This window comes from Myripristis murdjan, chromosome 4 (genome assembly GCF_902150065.1).
Source record: "Myripristis murdjan chromosome 4, fMyrMur1.1, whole genome shotgun sequence".
Lineage (NCBI taxonomy): Eukaryota > Metazoa > Chordata > Actinopteri > Holocentriformes > Holocentridae > Myripristis > Myripristis murdjan.
The window spans coordinates 6,462,748-6,482,657 of NC_043983.1; the positions used below are offsets into that span (position 1 = coordinate 6,462,748).

At 40.1% G+C, this 19,910-nt stretch overlaps 1 protein-coding gene across 1 annotated transcript; it reads left to right on the forward strand.

Annotated features, from left to right (window-relative positions):
- Positions 1-977: 977 nt before the first annotated feature.
- Positions 978-18,219, forward strand: mcoln2 (mucolipin TRP cation channel 2). The gene is made up of 14 exons (XM_030050389.1): positions 978-1,132; positions 2,098-2,251; positions 2,794-2,967; positions 3,322-3,478; positions 5,258-5,336; positions 5,419-5,515; positions 5,736-5,835; positions 6,651-6,763; positions 7,164-7,313; positions 9,015-9,116; positions 9,405-9,527; positions 11,532-11,738; positions 12,772-12,905; positions 17,717-18,219. Exons 1-14 carry the CDS (start codon positions 1,089-1,091, stop codon positions 17,751-17,753), a joined length of 1,671 nt encoding a protein of 556 aa, XP_029906249.1. The 5' UTR covers positions 978-1,088; the 3' UTR covers positions 17,754-18,219.
- Positions 18,220-19,910: the final 1,691 nt, after the last annotated feature.

Below are 19,910 nucleotides of genomic sequence, written 5' to 3' on the forward strand. Positions count from 1 at the left end.
ACCAAGCCAAACTAGATTTACTCTCAGGTAGTTTCCAGTGGTTGTCTGAAACATCCTGTCACTAACATTTGGCACACTGGAGTTTAAGTTAAACTTTTATCCAAGGTGGAGCTTCACCTTTGCTCTGACAATGAAGCACAGTTTGTGCTTCATTTTGAGTTCAGGCTTAGTTTGACTGAAAAAAGGAAAAAAAGGGGCTGGAGTGGAGAAGCCAGGCAGGAACAGCCAAACATCCCACAGCCAAGGCAGCATGTGTCAGCCACCTCTGAGCATGTCAGACCAGAGAGAATTTCTGAAGATCTGGGAACAGAAATACTGAAAAGAAACTGATGATTTTCATATTTGCAAAACAAGAAAATTGTGACTTCATATGGGAATTAAATAGCCTCAAACTCAACACTTGTCCTAGCAGTTAGAAAAATGTAATACACCCCTTGGCTAATTACATAAGGACTGGAAACTGCAGACTTGGCTTGGAGCAGGAATGACTAAACCCAAGACTTTAGCTTGGCCTTTCACCGATGTGGCAGAATGTCAACCTATAAATCATTTCAATCAGTCATTATTGCATAAACACTAAGATATGATAGTATGATTTTACTTAATTGTTTGACAGCAATGGAAGAGTAGAGTAGGCTATCATATGGCACTAACTGGAACAACACTGACAATAAAAATACCACAAATTATATATGATCCCAAACAGAGTGGGCTTAGACTACCACACACACACTCACAGTCCCTGTAGGAAGATTTATGACAAACTATACTGACAATACTGTTGATGTGTTGATAACAATAACATCTAACCAGCATTCATTCTCATGTTTTTTTTTTTTTTTTTTTTTTTTTTTTTTTTTTTGTGTTTGTTTGTTTTTTTTTTGGCAGAGGACCACCTAGACCCTCTCAGCGACCCCTGGTGGTCCCTGGGCTGCAGTTTGGGAAGCCCCGCGGCAGCTGAAACTCATTTCCTGATTGGCTGTGAGCTGGAAGCAGCAGCTCGCGGCTCCGTGTTGACTCTCACTGTCAGTGCAGCTGGTCAGTCGGCGGCGGTGTGTCCGTGTCTCTAATCAATAACCATATCAATAATGGAATTATTGGCTCGATATCTGGACAGGAGCGACTCAGTTAGGTGAGTTTTTGAAATTTTCAAGTTATCAACCACGCTGCAACAAAACTCAATTTGACATACAGCTTACTAAAAATAGTTAAATTGTGTATCCAGAATACTGAAAAATTGGTAACGTTAATTCTTGACAATATACTGTATTGGCAAGGCTACATAGAAAAATACTGTGGAAAAAATGCCATGTACAAGCACATAATTTTGTGTATTTTTTAACCTCTCGTTTGAAGTAAAGGCGTTTTATCCTCCTACCCAGACCTATGTGCCCATGCTTGCTACTGTAACAAATGGACTTTATTGAATATATTTACATCTGTTAACTGTTAGCTATAACAGAAAGGCTGGATAATGAGTTGCCGAAAAGAAACCACAAGTTTTAAAAAACCTTAATACTACACCTTTGCCGTTCTTAGTCGTCAAGTTGCTAGTTGTCAAGTTACATCATTTGATATAATGTCATGATGAGTCCTGACAGTTCAACAAAACACTTGAAAGCAGTTGTAAACTGTATACTCTACTTAATATAATCTAAAAGTTACAGTGAAATAGAGTATTGAGAGATTACAGCAGTAAGCAATAGTGAGAGTTTGTAGGCCACGTACTAAGGAAAATATTGAAAGTGCACTTAGCTAACCTTGGACTTAAACCCAGCTACATGAATGCAGGCAGTGTACTCTGTACATAGGGCTCTTCCTGTCACAGAGGTCCAGTATGGTCGACTGCACTGAAATAACACGTGCTGGTGTAAATCCTCCTTCATTTCACAGTTTCACTTCTTTGTTTTTCCTTTCTGAATGTCCTGTTCTTTCTCATAGAAAGGGTGGGGTGGTGTGTAAACTGTAAAGAACGTGTCAGGAAAATAAACATGACAAAATGAATCAGTCTCCTTTTTCGCTCAGCGGTACAAGGGTTGTACTCCCGTCACCTGCATGATGTGTCTGTTAAGTTGTGGCGACTCCTTCCTGTTTCAGCTCCATAATGACTCAAGACATCATCAAAGAGGAGAGCCTGAGAGATGACCTAAGGTACTACTTCATGAGTCCATGTGAGAAGTACAGGGCCCGGCGGCAAATCCCTTGGAAACTGGGGGTGCAGATTCTGAAAATCATCATGATCACTACACAAGTACGCACTGCAAGTTTGACGTTGGACAGAAGAAGCCCTCCTTATCTGTTTGAGAATGACTCATCTTATACTAGCTGTGCCAGCTCTTGAGGAGTATGAAGGCAATATAGTGAGAGATGACTTCCTCTACTGTCTGTCGCTCTGATCGTAAACCCCTGATAAGATTTGAAACCGTGAGATTTGAGAAGACTATCAAATCGAAATTTTGGGGAATTTGAAGGAATTAGATATTTTAGTCATTTAAAGTTTCCATTGATTGTAGTTGTGACATGTGGTAATAACATTTAAGCCTCTGGGTTCAGTTCCTGTGCTCAATGAATCCATTTTGTTCATTTTCACACTTCATAAAACCTGTGAAGTATAATAAACACGCATGGATTTGTTCTGGTGGCACCAGTGTGGAAACATTTTGACAACAACTGTGAAATTTACAGTACACACTGACGCCGCTGCTGCTGCACTACTTAGTCACTGTTGATACAAACCTCCACTGAATGCCTAAAAAGTAAACACTCTCTTTTTCATTCCCGTCTTCCCTGCAGCTCATCCTGTTCGGCCTCAACAACCAGCTGGTGGTGTCCTATAAGGAAGAGAACACCATAGCCCTCAAGAACCTTTTCCTCAAAGACTATAGCGGGGTGGACGAGGACGACTACAGCATTGCTGTCTACACCCAGCAAGGCGTTTATGACAGTCTCTTTCATGTCCTGGATCAGGCAAGTGCACAGTCACATAGAAGTTTAGTGGTGTCTTCTGTTAGATTTACCAGTCTGTGATGGTACTATTGATTGTGATTTTCCTGTAGTGCCATGAAGTAATCACTAAAAATATGCTGTTTCCCAAGGAAGTAAAAATGATGGGATAAATTTGTCTTGGCATTTATCTTAAAATAGATATAGAGATGGCAAACAAGGTGAAAAAATGTAGGTTGTGACTTGAATCCACTGCTCATTTTGCTGTGGATCACACTGAGTCATTTTGTAAGCTATGATATGTGTTTGCTGTCTGTCTCACATCATGCAAATCATTGAGGATCAGTGTGTTTTACCTGAGACTTGTGGTGTTTACAGTACAGCCAGTTGGGACGGCTCTCTGTCGGTCCTATTAGCTATGCTGAGAATGAAGATGGGAGCCTCCTGCCTCTTGTCGTGTGTAAACACTACTACAAGAGAGGCAGCATCCAGCCCTCAGATGAGGCCTACGACATAGACGCCCAGCTGGAGGAAGGTGAGGGGCAACATTCATATTCAGGCACGTTCTGAATTCGCCAATTGTTGTGTTAATTTACACATTAAACCCTGTTTTTTAGGCGATAATGTGTAAATTCCTCACCCATATAGTCTTGTTTTTGCATGAGCTCAAACTTGGGTCATGTCTCATAATGTTCAATCAATCATACTTTATTTGTCCCACAAGGTGAAATTCAGTTTAAGTTACATCCCGTCCAAGAAACACAAAAATGACATGTCAAATACAGGGTTACAGGATCGGTCAGCCAGCGTGCGAGGCGCCCCTTACATTAGATGAGAAAGGAGGACATTGGGGGACACTGCACTGTAACGGGAGGGAGAGGGGGCGCGGGACCAACGAGGTGTTGAATTTCAAGGGATGTGTGTATGTGTGTCCTTGTGTGTGTGTGTGCATAAGTCCAGGGACCTTCTTCACTACTCAGTCTCAACATTGTCTCTGCCGTCTGATAAGATGACAGCCCCGGCTGTTGCCCGGGAGACGGCATCGTGAGTCTTGAACAGAGTTGAAGTTCCCGGGTGGAGAGTGATGGGGAGGGAGTGGGGGAGAGCGGCTGTCTGCATAAACATCCAGGAGAAAGTGAAGATAGCGGCCTTCCAAGGTCGCTGGGGCGCCGAATTGTAGATAAAGTGATTGTTTTGGGTCAGGCTGACTATGCAATTTCCATCAGCCTTAAGTCTCTGTGGTTCTCTCGGTGATTCTGAAAATTTCCAATTTATGGCACATTTCCTCTGAGTCGAGCTTCCAACTTCTCCAAGCTGTTATCCATCTGGCGTAAAAGTCCCGGAATTGCTTCCTGCTTGCGAATTAATTCGCATAACGCATGGGTCTAAGTGTTGTTAGCTCGGCACAAACCTTCTATGGCTGGCAGTTTCTCCAGAACCAAAAGCGCTATCAACACCCTCTGAACTTTGCGATAAATCAGGAATCCGCCAGCACCAAACAGCAGAAATACTGTTATCATAAATCCAATCATGTATACGTCTTCAACATCCTCGACGAAAAGAATGCGGGTTCTCCTTTGCCCAGTTTTCTTGTAGAGAAAATTTGATCAATTGCATTGAGAGACCAGCTGATCAGATCCATTGTTGTAGGTTTTCGGAGAGAAATGCAGAAATGCATGTTGCTCTTGTAATTTTGTATTCTGCTGCACTTCATGGTGAAATGCAAACGTGATCCATCACACAAGTGAGTGAGCAAGTTTTAAATTAACATGCATTCCCTGGTTCTATACATAAAACGCACAGAAAACACATAGGATGACATTTCTATAAAAATTGTGGAGCAATTATTTGGTATTTTGTCTAGTTAAAAAGTGTTCTTGGCAGATATAGTACTTTACTAGGCCTTGACAGGTGAGTCACACTGCAAATGTTGGACACTGCATTTAAGCATTTTGTTGACTCTCTTATGTAGAATAACTGCAGTAGTAGGAGCTGAATTACTAAATTGTAACTTTATGAGAAATTAGTAAGAAGTGTCAAGAGTCCAAACAAACATGACCAGACAAGACATGTAAATTCTTCAGTTCGTGCATTTTTCATGTACAATAGAAAATTGAGCTGTAAATAGATAGTTTTTAGTTTCTCATTGGTGACAGTATGTATGACAATATGACATAGTATGACAAAATCACTCAATGGCATTATATTAAATACACAACTGTAAAATCAGTGAGCCCGACCCGAACGGAACTACAGTGATATCTTTATTACAATATTTCTGAACCAAATTCTCAGCAAATTGTCTCCCTCTCAGCTTGCATGACACATGATCCAAAGACGGCAAACCAATGGAAAGCTGAGAATTCATCATTTTTTGATCTGGACTTTTACAGGTATGTAAGCCTATCAGTTTGAATGGCAGATATTTGTTACTTCTCCGTATATCCATTTTACATCCGTTACTTCCTCCCTCAGGCTTGTTGACATCAAAATCACATTCCAGCTGAAAGGAATCAACCTACAGACAGTGCGGTCCCGCGAGTTACCTGACTGCTACTCTTTCTATGTCACCGTATGTTCCAGCTATTTCCTGTCACTATACACATGAGTGAGCAAAATTAGGAGCACTGTTACTGTATGCCGTCTTGATTTCACCTATTAGATCTATTCATCAGTTTGACATGAAGGAACTTAAAGAATCTGTGAGACAGACGATACTCTGCATGTTACAGACAGGTGGTAGAGATGCACTATAAATTTAGTAATCTGCTTTCTCTTGGCCTTGCCTGTAGATAACGTTCGACAACCAGTGTCACAGTGGAAAGGTGAAAATGTACCTTGACATGGACGCCCTGAGCAGTGCGTGCCGAGACTGGAAGATATCAGGGACGGGTAAGCAACGGTGCTGCAATATCTGGACAAAGTATTTGCAGAGAAATTGTTTGTTTAATATAAGTTAAGTGCTGTTTAATATAGCTTAATTCACCCAACATGGAGCAATGTAAAAGGACATTCAAAAGGTACAAATAAATATATCACATAACAAACACATTGAGATTAACAGGTTGGTGTTAGAGTATGTTACATTATCACATCATTTGTCAGTCATATTTACTTCACTTTTAAATACTTATGTATGATTATGGAAACACTCTGGCATGCACTGCATCAGCCTATTTGCCAAACTCCCCTTGTCCTGTGTTACAAAGTGAAAAAATAAAATTAAGAACTATAAGAGTGCACTCAGAGTGCAGCTCTCTACCGGGAGTGTGCCCCCTTTTCTGGTAATGAACCACCCCTTTTTTTTCACCTACCAAGAGAAGGAAAAATACTTAAGCACTGTATGTCTGACTTAGGCTAAAAATCAGGAGTTAGCACTCCATTGTGGCATAAAAATGTTTTTTCATATGTATTACTGCAACCTTGAGAGGTTTTTCATCACAGTCATAACTGTGCACAAAACAATACACGCACACATGGCCGCCTGGTAGAGATAACTGACAAAAAATAATCTTATATATACCGGTGAATACCCAGGAATACAAGGAAGACTTACTCCTCTAAGAAAATGACAGTTATGACAGCACCACAGGGCCTGGACACTGTCTGCTGTATAGGGTTTTTTCCTGTAAGCACATGGTTATCAGTAACAGAGGACAGAGTGTTATGTAAGAGATAAACTCACACACACTTTGTATCTGTTTCAGCCCAGAAGAACACACACTATCTTCTGGTGTTTGACGGCTTCGTCATTCTGGTGTGCCTCACCTCAGCCGTGTTGTGCACCCGCTCCATCATCCTGGCTGTCAGGTTACTGCAGGTGGGCTGTGCAGTCTTTTTTTTATGGAATATCATACAATGTTTTTTTCCCCCCAAGGTTTCCTTCTGTCAGTCATTTCTCCTTCCTCTTTTCACCTCTTACTTCTCATTTGCTCAGTCACTGCATTTCCAACTCTTTTACCATCATTGTCCTTTTCCTAAAATAAGACAAATGTCCCAGTAAGCAGAAGTTGGTCAAAGTGATGTCTCAGCCTGCATTCACTGCTGTAGATAGGGGAAATTGTTTCAAGGGTTGAGCACACATTCTGCATGTACATAGTGTATGGCATGATAAGATCACCTATCATAAAATTTATGATTGATTTATATGATGAGATAGTCGACTTGGCAAGTTCATTTTTTTATGTCAAAGAGACTGAATTGTGTCAGTGTCTTTACAGAGATTCGCCAGATTCTTCCATGAGAACTACAATCGCAAAGTATGTGAGGACGACCAACGAGAGTTTCTGAATGGCTGGTACCTCCTGATCATTATCAGCGACCTCTTGGCCATAGTGGGATCCATACTGAAGATGGAAATACAAGCAAAGGTAAATTAGCCATGTCTTTCTGTCTTAAAAAAGATAAAGTTATTGTGTGCTAAGGGTGTTCATGATTAATCACCATTTAGAATGGCATTTATTAGTGATATTTGATTAATTGATTAACTTATTGTATTGATTTAGGCTGTTTCCTATGTTTTCAAAAAACATTTTTGATATTATAGGGTTATTCATTATCCATTATCCACTGTCATTATAGACTAAGTTAAAGCAGACAAGCACAATTGTGTGTGCTGCCTACCCGCCTCTCATTATCAAATGTTTTAAGACCAGTGCTTTGTGTTGCAAATGTCCATCCATATCATAAATGTGACAAAGAAATTCTTTGTTACATTTACACAATTCGTCTGTAGGTGAATAAGCACAATTGTATTCATTTTTTAAAACACAACTTTGTGTAACCGACTACTCAGTTATTAAACTTGAAACATTTTCAACCCTGGTGTATACCATCCAAAACTGACTCATATCGCATTACTGCAAAAGCAGGAAGAATAAAAAAAAAAAGTCATATATGGCTTTAACTGTGCATGGTGAGGTTATAGTCACCAGGATAGGAAAATGCAACCAATTAGGATCAGGTCATCTGTCAGCTGTGGCAACCATCAGGTAAAGCAAAGTACAAAACAATGTTTTGTACTTTGCTTTACCTGTGTTTGAATACCAATGTTTGAATATTTTGTCACTCAAGCACTCTTAGTCATAATGCGGAAGTAACTGCATGGCTTGTACCTTTTATTGTTGTGATTTTACTATGTGCTGGTAACGATCAGTTGAGAAATAAAATGACTAGAAACAATCAAAACATCAAATTGCCCCCTCTGTGGCTGGTGGACTTTGGAGCAAGATGGCTGAATGTAGACACTGTAAAAGAGCTGTTTACTTTAACCTGAGTGTGATTTCTCTGCCTGTCCTTTATAGCCTTCATGTTAAGTATGTACTGACAGGTAGAAATGAACTCTCTCTTTATATACGCTCTCCGTTAACCAAGGCTTTGTGTTTACAAGGGAGGTCCCTGCTAGTATTTTGTGGCGCGCTGCTGTGTATGCCGGTGTGGTCAGCTGTGACTGTGCTTTGGAAACACACTCTTTGAAGTAGTAGTCAGATTTGGTTTTGGAGTAGCGCTGGTATTTTCACTTCTTCATTGATCCCACAATGACAGAATCCTTCATCACTGAGCACCCCAAGCAGATGTGGAAAAGATCATTCTTAGCGTTTCCTTTTACGCTACTTGGCACACCAGCTGAATGTGGTAGTTTGAATAGTTAGCTCAGTGTTCAGTCATAGAAAAGAACAGTGAAGCTGCACATGTTGACAACTCTAAATGGCAGAAAGAGGCAAAAACGTGAACTTCAGTATCCAGAACTTATGTGACTTGATGTTAGTGAACTGCACACATTGTATTTGGGCTAGACCGGAGAACTGAGTTTAAATCAGGAAGAACTTAATGTTGTTCTACTCTACAGCTATTCCGTTTTGTGATTTAGGTTGAAGTTTCTTCCACTCAGTGTAGTAGCCTATGTGGCAAACCCCAGCCATCTGCTCCTCCAAGTAGCTTAAAACAAACACTAATAAATACTTGCCAGTTCACTGAAGTGTGACACCCAAACTACGGCCACAAACTAGTCAAGGCACAAACTTCTGTTAGTTCTTTGTGTGATTTGTCCCCTCTCTCTGTCCCTCTTATAGAGTCTAACTAGCTATGATGTGTGTAGTATCTTCCTGGGAACATCTACGTTGATGGTATGGGTCGGAGTGATCAGGTACCTGGGCTACTTCCAGAAGTACAATGTAAGTCTATGAACCATCTCGTGTCATTACACAGGCATGTCCATGGTGTAACATTTGCTTTTTATATTTTTTAGCTAGCACTGTTATGTGCATTAGTAAAATAAGCATAACCTCAGAGGCACAGATCCACTTCAAAACATAGATGCAATACAGTTATGTCAATATATAATAAAATGTTACTATGTTTCTGCACCTGTGCCTCAAGGACAAACTCCTTTTAATTTCATCTGCAGTTTAAGTGATTCTGCTTTTCATTTTCTTAATCTTCACACATATCCTTGTGTCTAGGTGCTGATTCTAACCATGAAAGCAGCGTTCCCCAAGGTGCTGCGCTTCTGCTGCTGTGCCGGCATGATCTACCTGGGCTACACCTTCTGTGGCTGGATCGTACTGGGGCCATACCATGAGAAAGTAACTGCCAACAAAATTAACTAGTTTAAGGGAAGTAGAGGCAATGGAAGCTTAGATGGGAGAGTTCATGGGGTTGTCACTGCTGTGAGTCCATGGACAAGCTTGTAAAACCTGGGTGGGAGAGATAAGGGAACTACAAGTGCTCTCCCTTCATCCAGCAAATGCCCTTTAGGAATCCGTATGTGTGTAAATCTGTAAATTGGTTTTGTCAATGTTGCCTACAGGTAAAAAAGTTTGAGGTAAACTACCATGAAATCATTTCGTGAGTTGGCATAGGCTGAATTTGGGAATGATCCTGGCAAACGTTGATTACAATATATAGTCAAAAATATAGGAATACCAGTTATGTTCCTTCACAATAAAGGCATCCAGGTGTTTTGCACTAGCTGAGATGGACTTTGACAAAGATTAGGAGTGAGGAGGAGTACTGTAATTATTCCAAACTAATTATGAGCAATCACCCTTATCCTATAATCAGTCTCTTGCTTAGAAATTGCCACGCCATGTCACAGGACAACTTACCAGACTCAGGATATTTCATCTTGGAAATGTTTCAGCACTGTGCTTTCCATATAATTCAAGAAACTGCTCCATTCACAAGCGACTTCAAATCCAAAGTCCACATTTGGCCTCCTACACTGTAAATGTACAGTCAGCAGGGGGCAGTGTTTACACATGTTTTGTGTGTGATGTCTCCAAACAGCAACCCACCATCCATGAAAATCAAAATATCATCAGGAAAGTATGTGAGTGTGTTTAGCTGTCCTTGCCTGTTAAGATAAATTATTTACGGAAGTCCATAAAGCCGTAGGCCTCTAAACAGGGCTGTCCTCACAGGAGTGGCAGATAGATTGAGCTAACCAGCTCTGGCTCATATGATGTTGCGCTAACCAAATCGAGTTGGTTGATAATCTTAACTTAAGAAGAGTAACAAAATACATTTTACAATAACTTCTCCTCATTTTGACAGATCATTTTACTGAAAAGTCACATGATGAAGATTGATAGGCCACAACAAAACCAAAAACACCCGTCAGGTGTTCCTCATGGATTTTATTTGTAAGCGGCTGTCAGGATAACATATAAAACCCCAGCACTGCAATATGAAATGAAAATATAGTGCTTATCCTACAGTAAATTCAGAAATTCTCAAATTCAATTATAATTGTTATAACATTGCCAAGCTAAACAGTTACTATCATATGAACATTATGTGGAGATCATATAAATTGTAGTTTCAGTTCTCAATTTGAATTGACCCTCAACTCTGCTACACTTGCCTTCAAGTTACACCAACAAACCGGTTTCAGTTGCCTCTACATCTAGTGCTGCAGTCCATCAAGAGGCAGTCACGATATTTACATTGCGGTGGCTGGGGGAGTCCCCTGCACAGCCAGCCCTTCCAGGCTCCTCTCTGTGTATTTACTGAAGGCATAAACAGAGGATGTTCCTGGACTTGCCATCCCACACGTCCTCAAGTGCTGTGCCCTGCATCCATACCGTCTGAGTGGCTTGTTGTGTTTAGATACCATCATAATCTGCAGGAGCTTGGCTCTTTCATAATGTGCATGTCTGCATATCAGGCTTTCCCTTGTCTCTCTTTGTTTTCCCCTCTGTGTTTCTCCCACTCTCTCTCAACCACATCTCTTCATTCTCTTTCTGTCACTCCTCTTCATCCCTTTGCCCTTTTGACATTCCTCTCTTGCTTTGGGAAACTCTTCCCTCTGCGGTGGAATTCACAAATTATTTGGTTTTTGGAAAAATACACTAAATACAGCTACGTTTTAGTTTTTTAATTGGGTTGAACATGTTGTTGTCTTGAACACATTGCTTAGTGTTTATGCATAAATGTTGGTGGACCGCAAATGAAATTGCTTTTGTGTTCTCAGCCCTAGGTTAAACACTGCGGTTTAATACTTTTTGATTCATTAAACTTGTGTAAACTGTTTGTCTTTTTAATTATCAAATCTTCTCCCGTCCCCCCTCTCCTCCGCCCCCTCCCAGTTTGAAGGCCTGAGTCGTGTGGCTGAGTGTCTGTTCTCCCTGGTGAACGGGGATGATATGTTCACAACCTTCGCTCAGCTAAAGGACAAGAACATCCTGGTATGGCTCTTCAGTCGCGCCTACCTCTACTCCTTCATCTCCCTCTTCATCTACATGGTGCTGTCGCTCTTCATCGCCCTCATCACTGACGCCTATGAAACCATCAAGGTATCTGTGTGTGAATTTAGGGTCATGGAGATTGGAGTTTATTTTTCCCAGAATGCCGCTGTGATGTCAAGGTCAGGGCAGAATCATCCAGATCTTCCAAATCTTGATTCCACATCACAAATCAAAGCCTCAGTGTTAGTGCTCAAACATGCTGGACAATAGATGGACAGTATGGGGTGTAATGACTCGCTCATTATGTCGATGCACTGACTATAGATTCAGCTGCATAGATCTGTTAAAACAAATAACTAGAATGACTCACTCTGACTTTGGCCTGGATCCATATGAAATGCTCTGAATGGATTCGGTCATTATTATAATGAAAAGGGAAAAAAGACCTAACTTGGTAGTAATCTAGCAGAATAATACAAATTGGAATTTCTTTTATGGAATAAGGAATTTTGATGCATTTTCACATTTCAGAAGGAAAAAGTATTCACGTTATTTCATGGTTTTATTAACTGGATGTAAAATTTGAGCTTAAAGTACTAAATTGAATCACTGACTCAAGGTGTGGTTTATCCCTTTGAATGGAAATAAATTGCTTAAAAAAGAAAAGTCTATAATTAACCAGTGAATCTCTGTTAAACTGAAGATTTACTCACTTAATGAAGAAAATTCCACTGTTTATGTTTTCTTAATGCAATCTGACATTTTTATTCATATATATGGCCTTAGATTCACAACTCATTTCTGGAGGCAGTAAAGACACCACAGCAGAGGACCTTTTTCCACAGCAGGCATTTTGACATGAAATATCAGGACAAATGCAGGTGTTACTAATAATTTTAATTAAGGTTCAGTTCCATTTAAACAACAAGTATTCTCTGAAGAAAAATGCCCAGGTTTCTCTTGATCTGTTTGTCATAGGGTTCATATCATGTTTCCCTATGTTGGATGCTTGCTTTTCTCCAGTCTCCAGAGTGAGAAGTAACATGCAATTAAGTGCAATTAGCATGCAACCAGGCGCTACCATTTGGTTTCAGATGGTAATTTTGAGGGTGTTTGTTTTAATTTTTGTTTCTCCTGACAGAATTACCAGAAGGATGGATTCCCTTTGACAGACCTGCATAAGTTCCTCAGAGAGCAGAGAGATTTTCCTTTTGTTGAGGAGGGAAGCCAGGCCGACACTTATGTGGGATTCTCAACATTCTGCTGCTGCAAACGGTATGGCAATGTTACAGTAATGCTGAAAAAATAAACAATTAATTAACCTTCTTCGGCCAGCAAAAGCCTGCAGATGTGCAGGGTAGGACATCAAATGCCTTGTTTAAGGGCACTGTGTCAACAGTTGGTGAGGATAGACAGATGTTCTTTATTGTTCACAAGGGAAATTAATTTTGTTCAGGTCAGTACACTATATACAGACAATAAATAAATAAAATATGACCCAAAAAAACACAGTAAAAAAAGATTTTTAAAAGAGAGTGGATCGGATGTTATTCACTCTGAGGATTCAAATTGGTAACCTTCAGTCACAAGCGCACGTCTCTCTCCTTTATATTAGGGTTATATATTAGGTTATATTAGGTTGCTGCCTTGTGTTGCACTGTAGTAACATAAGACGAATGTGATGATGCACTCCCCTGCTGTTAAACTGGTTAAAGAGCAAATCAACACTTAACCTCCATCAGTGTTGTCAAAGTGGGTGTCTTGTATCCACTGTCATAAGCAAAACACACTGCTTTGACATCATTGGCTGAGGTGTGGCCAGTACTGCAACATGCTGGAAAGTTTAAACCCAGAGAGCAATACAACGACAAATTTGTCCCCTAGTCATACCCAGTTTTTGTTCTTTTTATTCCAAACCACTGTTGCTGCAGCTGGAGGCCTAAAATGCAACACTTCTGCACAGTGGAGTGTTTTTCCCAGGAAAGACCTGTCCAACACCCGGTGTGTTGAATAAAAATTATATAAGCTTTCTTGAACTGGGACGACTTGCATTACTATTAGGTTACATCACTCAACAATACAATCGATGTCCCTTATTGTTTTGTGTTCAGTCCCAGTATAAATGGATCAGGCACTAGACAATGGCAATGCCATTCTGCTTCCATATAACATCAGTATTTGGCGCACCCTAAAAGTCACTTTGCATCACCGGCACCTTGTTGCTTCAGCAAGACATTGTATTGCTCTATACATCCCTTCCTCTCTGCTCATTCCTTTTCTATGAGCCAATCTCTATCATCAGCAGGCAGCAGACCGGAGTGGAGTTTCCTCCACGCTGTGGTTTGGCTTGGCCCTATGTGGTCTGAGAGCAATGAAATTAGTGGTGGGAGCTATGCAGACACACCCAGTGATGGGCTGATTACAGAGAAACTGAGGCTGTGCACTGGGAAGAGCCACCCCCCCTCTGGCTGTGTAGGCTCCCAGATAAACAAGCCATGGCCAACATTAAGACTCTGAAATTGAGCTAGAAAACTTTTTGTGTAAGCAAGGCTGCTTGTTAGTTGCAAAGTGTTTTTTTGGAACCAAGGGTGATATGTGAACGTTGCCTTTCCAGTGGCATACATTTCCATGGCTCTTTCCCATCTGGTGTGCAGTTTTTTTTCAACAAGGGTTAAATATTATGTTTGGAGCTCCTGAACACATTTGTGATGAAGAGGACAGTGATCTGCATAGCTTATTTACCTCCATCACTTTCTCTGCTTTTTTGTGATAAGACTTAATATTTTACAGTACGGCCTCTTCGAGTTGTATTTTACCACCATCCTTTTTGAAGCTGTGTCCGTTGCATGTCAAACATAATCATTAGTTCCTTTTCAATCTTCTGTTTTTAACAAAGTAAAAAGTTGCAAATCTCCTCTGAAACTGCAGTTTTACCAGACTGTGGTCAGTCACCTTGTTCTGCTCTGCATTCTGACTAGACTGTTATGTTTCATAACCTTTCAACATGTCAAGATTGACTGGTGACTGGTAATAAGCCAGCAGGCTTTGCCTCTCTAGCTTGCAGTGTCCATTTGTATCGGATGCATGCAAACATTTTGTGATTGTACTGAATTCTGTATAAATGATAGATTTTTGATCCTTCTGAAACAGAACAGCATTCACTGTAGGAAGAAAGAACTGCTTTAATTCATTAAAAGCAAACTTTATTTAGTAAAGTAATGTGATTGAACGGCTTTGCCAGTGACTCTTCAGTTTTAAGATGAGTATCTGCCAATATTGTTTTAAGTTTTGATTACACACATTTCTTCTGTGTTTCATAACCATTTCTGTCATTACTTTTCTCCATCCCATTTGGGGATGTGCAGACTCAGTTACAGGGCCATAATGTGTAACAGTGCAATGTAATAGTAGAATCATGATTTGATATTCTTCTTCCTTCCGGATATTAGCGTAAAAGACAGTGGCTTTCAGGCATAAAGTGACTTCCCTTCATTAGCATTACCCAATTTTGTAATTGCAGCAATTTACACGACTATTCTGTCCAGCTTTAATTTTTTGAAAATCTCTCAGTGCGGTCACACAAATTTGATCAGCATTTTCAGCAAGCATGTTAATGTCTGGCTGAAATTTCATCCACATTAGTTGCTTCCTATTATCTTCTTCCACTGTGAGTTCACTTATCTTATTTGGAAAACAAGTTGATGATCAGAGGAATCAGCCTGCAGTTTATTACTTGTTATTGGAACCAAATTATCAGGTCATTATAATAAATTACATGACTATGTGGAGAAAATGTGTCACATGAATTTGGCTGAATGCTACATAATTAATGTGAAGCCTATGTCAGCTTATGGGTGGACAAAACTGTTACCACAGCACATGCAGCATCCTGTTTAATCTTGTGTTTTGCCAAGTATAAACTTGGCTTATGCTAAATCTTAATACGTGTCACTCAAATAACACTTAAGAGCCACACAGTAATGCATAAATACATTTTATTGACCAAGTAATTGTCTGTAGACTTAAAATTGGTGTAGTTTATAACGACCATATGATTACACCGTAGCAATTAGGCAGCTTTGTGAAAAGGATTGATGATACACTATGCTTGACAGACATTAGACAAAGGCGATACTAAACCATACTTGGAAGCAATATTTAGACGCACTAAGGCCTGTTCTCAAGTCTGTGTTCTAGGTGATATGAACTCACTTTTGCTGTCTACAGAATGATTTGGAGAACTGAAAATGCCATCTGTCCTCTGTGAAAGTGTATTTGGCCACCACAGTTTACATTCACATCCTCAAACAGCTATAGAGATCTAAGGAGCAGAGTGTGAAAGGCTTGCTCTGCTGCAGCAGTGTAGAGCTGAAGCAGACACAGCTGTAAATTCAAGCTACCACTAAAATGCGCTGGTTATAACAGACTTTAAAGATGAAGGCAAAAAGGGAGTCATATCTCTTACACATCTGATGTAAAGCAGAAACACACAGTAACTGTTCTGCTATGGGGAAAACAGCCAAATTGCGCAAGAAATGCTGTGACAAGGCTATCGTTTTCAAAAGCGCTTGTCGCTGGGACTCATTTTAGGAACGAGGTCCATGCTGGCACCAGAAATCAAGACCTTTTACAGCCTCTCTCTGTCGCTTGCTATGCCCTTTTTGTATGGGGGTTATCTCTGCACTTAGCATGTGGTTGGAAGCCTAAAGCTTAAAGAGGCATCCTTGACTTGAAGGTTGCTTATTCAGATCCAAGGACCAGTCAAGGAAAATGTAGGAGGCGACAGTGAATGAGAAATTATCTCCCCTCCCTAACCACCTAGTGCTGAGCTGCCTTTTAGCAACATATTTACTTCCCACATGCTGGTGTCCTTCATGGCACGTTTGACATAATACCTAAAATGGTGAAAGGATGACACAAAACAGAAAGGACACAGGATCCCAGCAGGATGCAATGGAAGGTGATTTGGCCAGTGAGAACAAATGTGAAGCCCTAGAATTAATAGGGAGAGCATCACATCACATCACATCCACGCAGCGCTGTAGTTTACAATACAACAGGAAAATGAACAGTTGTTAGTCTTATTTGATTGTGACATGTGAGCACATAACCAATCTCAAAAGTGTAAGCATGCTACTCTGTTTCACATTTTTGTGAAATTATTTTTGTCCAAAACATCTTTGAAGGATTATTCTCCACAAGGACACAAGTATCTGCTTGGCATTCTTGGATTTGTTATTCAGCCTGAGTGTGAGGCAGAGTGTTGTTTGGGAAAAAAAAAACAAAACACTGTATATATTCAGTCAACCAGCTGAATGTTATTGACTGAATTCCTTTCATTTGGTTATGATCAAAGATTCGAGTCAGACTCAAGCATATGACCACTGAAATGACAACCGTAAATACGTCTATGATGGTAACTTTCTGTCTATGTGTAGACACATTCTTGTGAATATAGTAATTCAAACAATATCTTACATATTACAAAAATCATAATTACATCACAGGTACTCATGGAGGTCTCATAAGATTCAGGGCACGTTCATGAAATTACCGTTACACCTTAATGCTTAAGATAGAGAGTCCATCTTAACTCTTACCCTTATATCTGGAGAAAAGTGCTTTTTCAGTTATAATTGCGAAGTTTTTTTAGCTTCATTTGCGTAACTGGTTATCATGGCGATTAGTGAGGGACATTTGAGAGCTGATCTACTTCTTGTTGCACCAGTCATATGGCTGGCACACTTACAGTGGGTGCCATAGAGTGTTTATCATGTTGTCATGGAAATCAGTGCACTGAAGTTCTGTGACTTTAGCCCTGCAGAACATAAATGAAACTGCGGGGCCTCGTGCGGTAAACCACGCAGATACAGAGGAATTCAGATACGAGGCTCCATCACACGCCCTCCATGTCTCCGAGCTGAGGACTCTAAACGTTTTTGCTGTCAGTTTTTTCTCTCACTAGCTGCTGTCGCCTTCTTCCAGAGAGCAGTTTATAGTTTAGCCTCATTTGCATAACTGGTTATCATGGTGATTAGGGTGGGACGTTTGAGAGCTCATGCACTTCTTGTTGGATCTTGTTGCAGAGTCCCAGAAAGTGATGATGTCATACTCATCAGCTGACAGCAGTCCCAGCTCCAGACAGGACGATCCGGAGATGTTGGGAACAGGGATTCACATGTCTGAGATACGCTCTTCCACAGGGGAGATCAAAGTGCCCCAACTGAAAGTGCTGAGAGTGCAGGTTTATGGTTCCAGCAAAAGATTTTGTGTACTTTGTAGGGAAAAGTATAGTGCAATATAAAATGCTAATGAATCCCTCTCTTAACCGTGAAACCAAAGCTTGAGTGCAATAGGTTTTATATTATCTAATGGAATTCAGGGATATTGTTCAAAAGTTTACTGGGCCTTTTTTTCAGGCATGCACATGCACTAAATGTTAATAGACTGTTTCCTCAATTTGTATGTCGGTGCAAACACCACAGCTATGCAAAATACTGCAAAACTAAATGTAATTTATTTTTAAAGTGTTGTGTGGGTATGTGTGTTGATAAAATTTTGCATACATTAAAGAAAAATTTTCATTTGACTTCTTGACTTCTGTCACCTGTTCGTTACCTATTCAGCTGTTCATTGTCTAAGATTTGAATTGGACAGCAGATGACATATAAGCAGTCAAAACCACAGATGATTTACACAGTCAATATTGTTTCACTGCTGGCCTGCATCTGTAATTGCTATGTGCAATAAGCCAATAAAACATGGACATCCGCCTACAGGCAGGATCTAGAGCAGTGGAAGATGCTTGTCAAGACAAAGGTGATATGTTTGAGTAAGCTGACAACACATGACAGACGACCTCATTGATGGAGTGATCTACCCCACAGTGAAACATCAGATTACATAATCCAACAGATTTACCCGAAAGAAAACATTAAGAACTGCTGGAAGAGAGTGTTAAACAGCAGTGACCTGATTTTAACCCAGGTAAGATTGAGTAAGAGGGACTTTTGAATGACTGATGTGAGCATCATGACTACCAGCACTTCAGAGCTGTGAGTAAGCGTTATCTCCATAAAATCCATCAGCATGTGAGGATCTTAGCACAAGTTGGAGCATGACTGCAGGCAGTGCCCTAAACAAAATCAAAGGAACATTTCCTCACCGATTTGGCATTTTGTGGACGACAACAGCATGCCAAATCTAAGTGATCCGCACTTACTACAGTTGACTTGCTGATCTATCAAGTGCCTAAGATGGATGTGGTTATACCAGAGACTATTAAAATATTATTAAATGAATCAATCTGATTACACATTCCCCATCAATGAGTAAACACGTCAGTGCGTTCATGTAATGTGGTATTTTTCCTATGTGGTAATACTAGCCATGCAGTGTTGATGCTTATCTTTGTTGTGAGATGCACTTTTCAGTGGAAATGACTTTTTGTGTAAGTAGTCATTTAGGTCATTTAGGTTATGTGACTGATAGACCAATACCAAAATAAGCAATATAGAGTATGTTATGTTTTACATTTTACAGTGGAAATCCTCAAAGATGAATATGGAGGCTCTCTGCAAATCTGCCCTGTCCTGCTGTACCCTGTAACTTAACAGTGAGTACATTTCAAAGGAGCAACTTTTTACTTTTACTTCATTATAAATTTTCAGTAATACAGTACTTTTTCTTTAAAAATAAATAAATAAATAAAATAAAATAACAATAGGCATTTCTAGGACTTGAGACTCAGATCTCAGACATGACCAGTCCTCTCCACCACTGGTCTATACACAGGTTTCCACCAGCCAAGCCCCTTAAAATGTTTTAATGGCATACTATTACCATTTCAAATGGGAGGTCACCCCATCTTGTTATGATGTGGTAAAGAATTATGAATGGCACTCAATTCTAAAAATAATACAACTTAGAAATACCTCAGGAGTTCAGGACAACTCTTTTACCCCATCAAAACCCAAGATATAAGAGCTCCTTTCCCTACAGTTTATGTTTTGTCTACATTTGACATCAAAACACACTCAATGCAGGCATTCAAAAGTGTCTCCTTACTTCTATGGATTATTAGTTTTGGCAGGAACCTTCCTCAGCCCTGTGTGCCCTCCCCTTTAAAACTACATAGTCTGCCTTTTACCCAAACTGACCTTTTTTGTTTACAATGAATGGGGCAAATGTCCAGTGAACAGCCACTTGTGACACAATTATATGAGAAACAGAAAACGAAGCATAAAAAAAGAAGATATCCCACAGGCAAGAGGTCAGAGG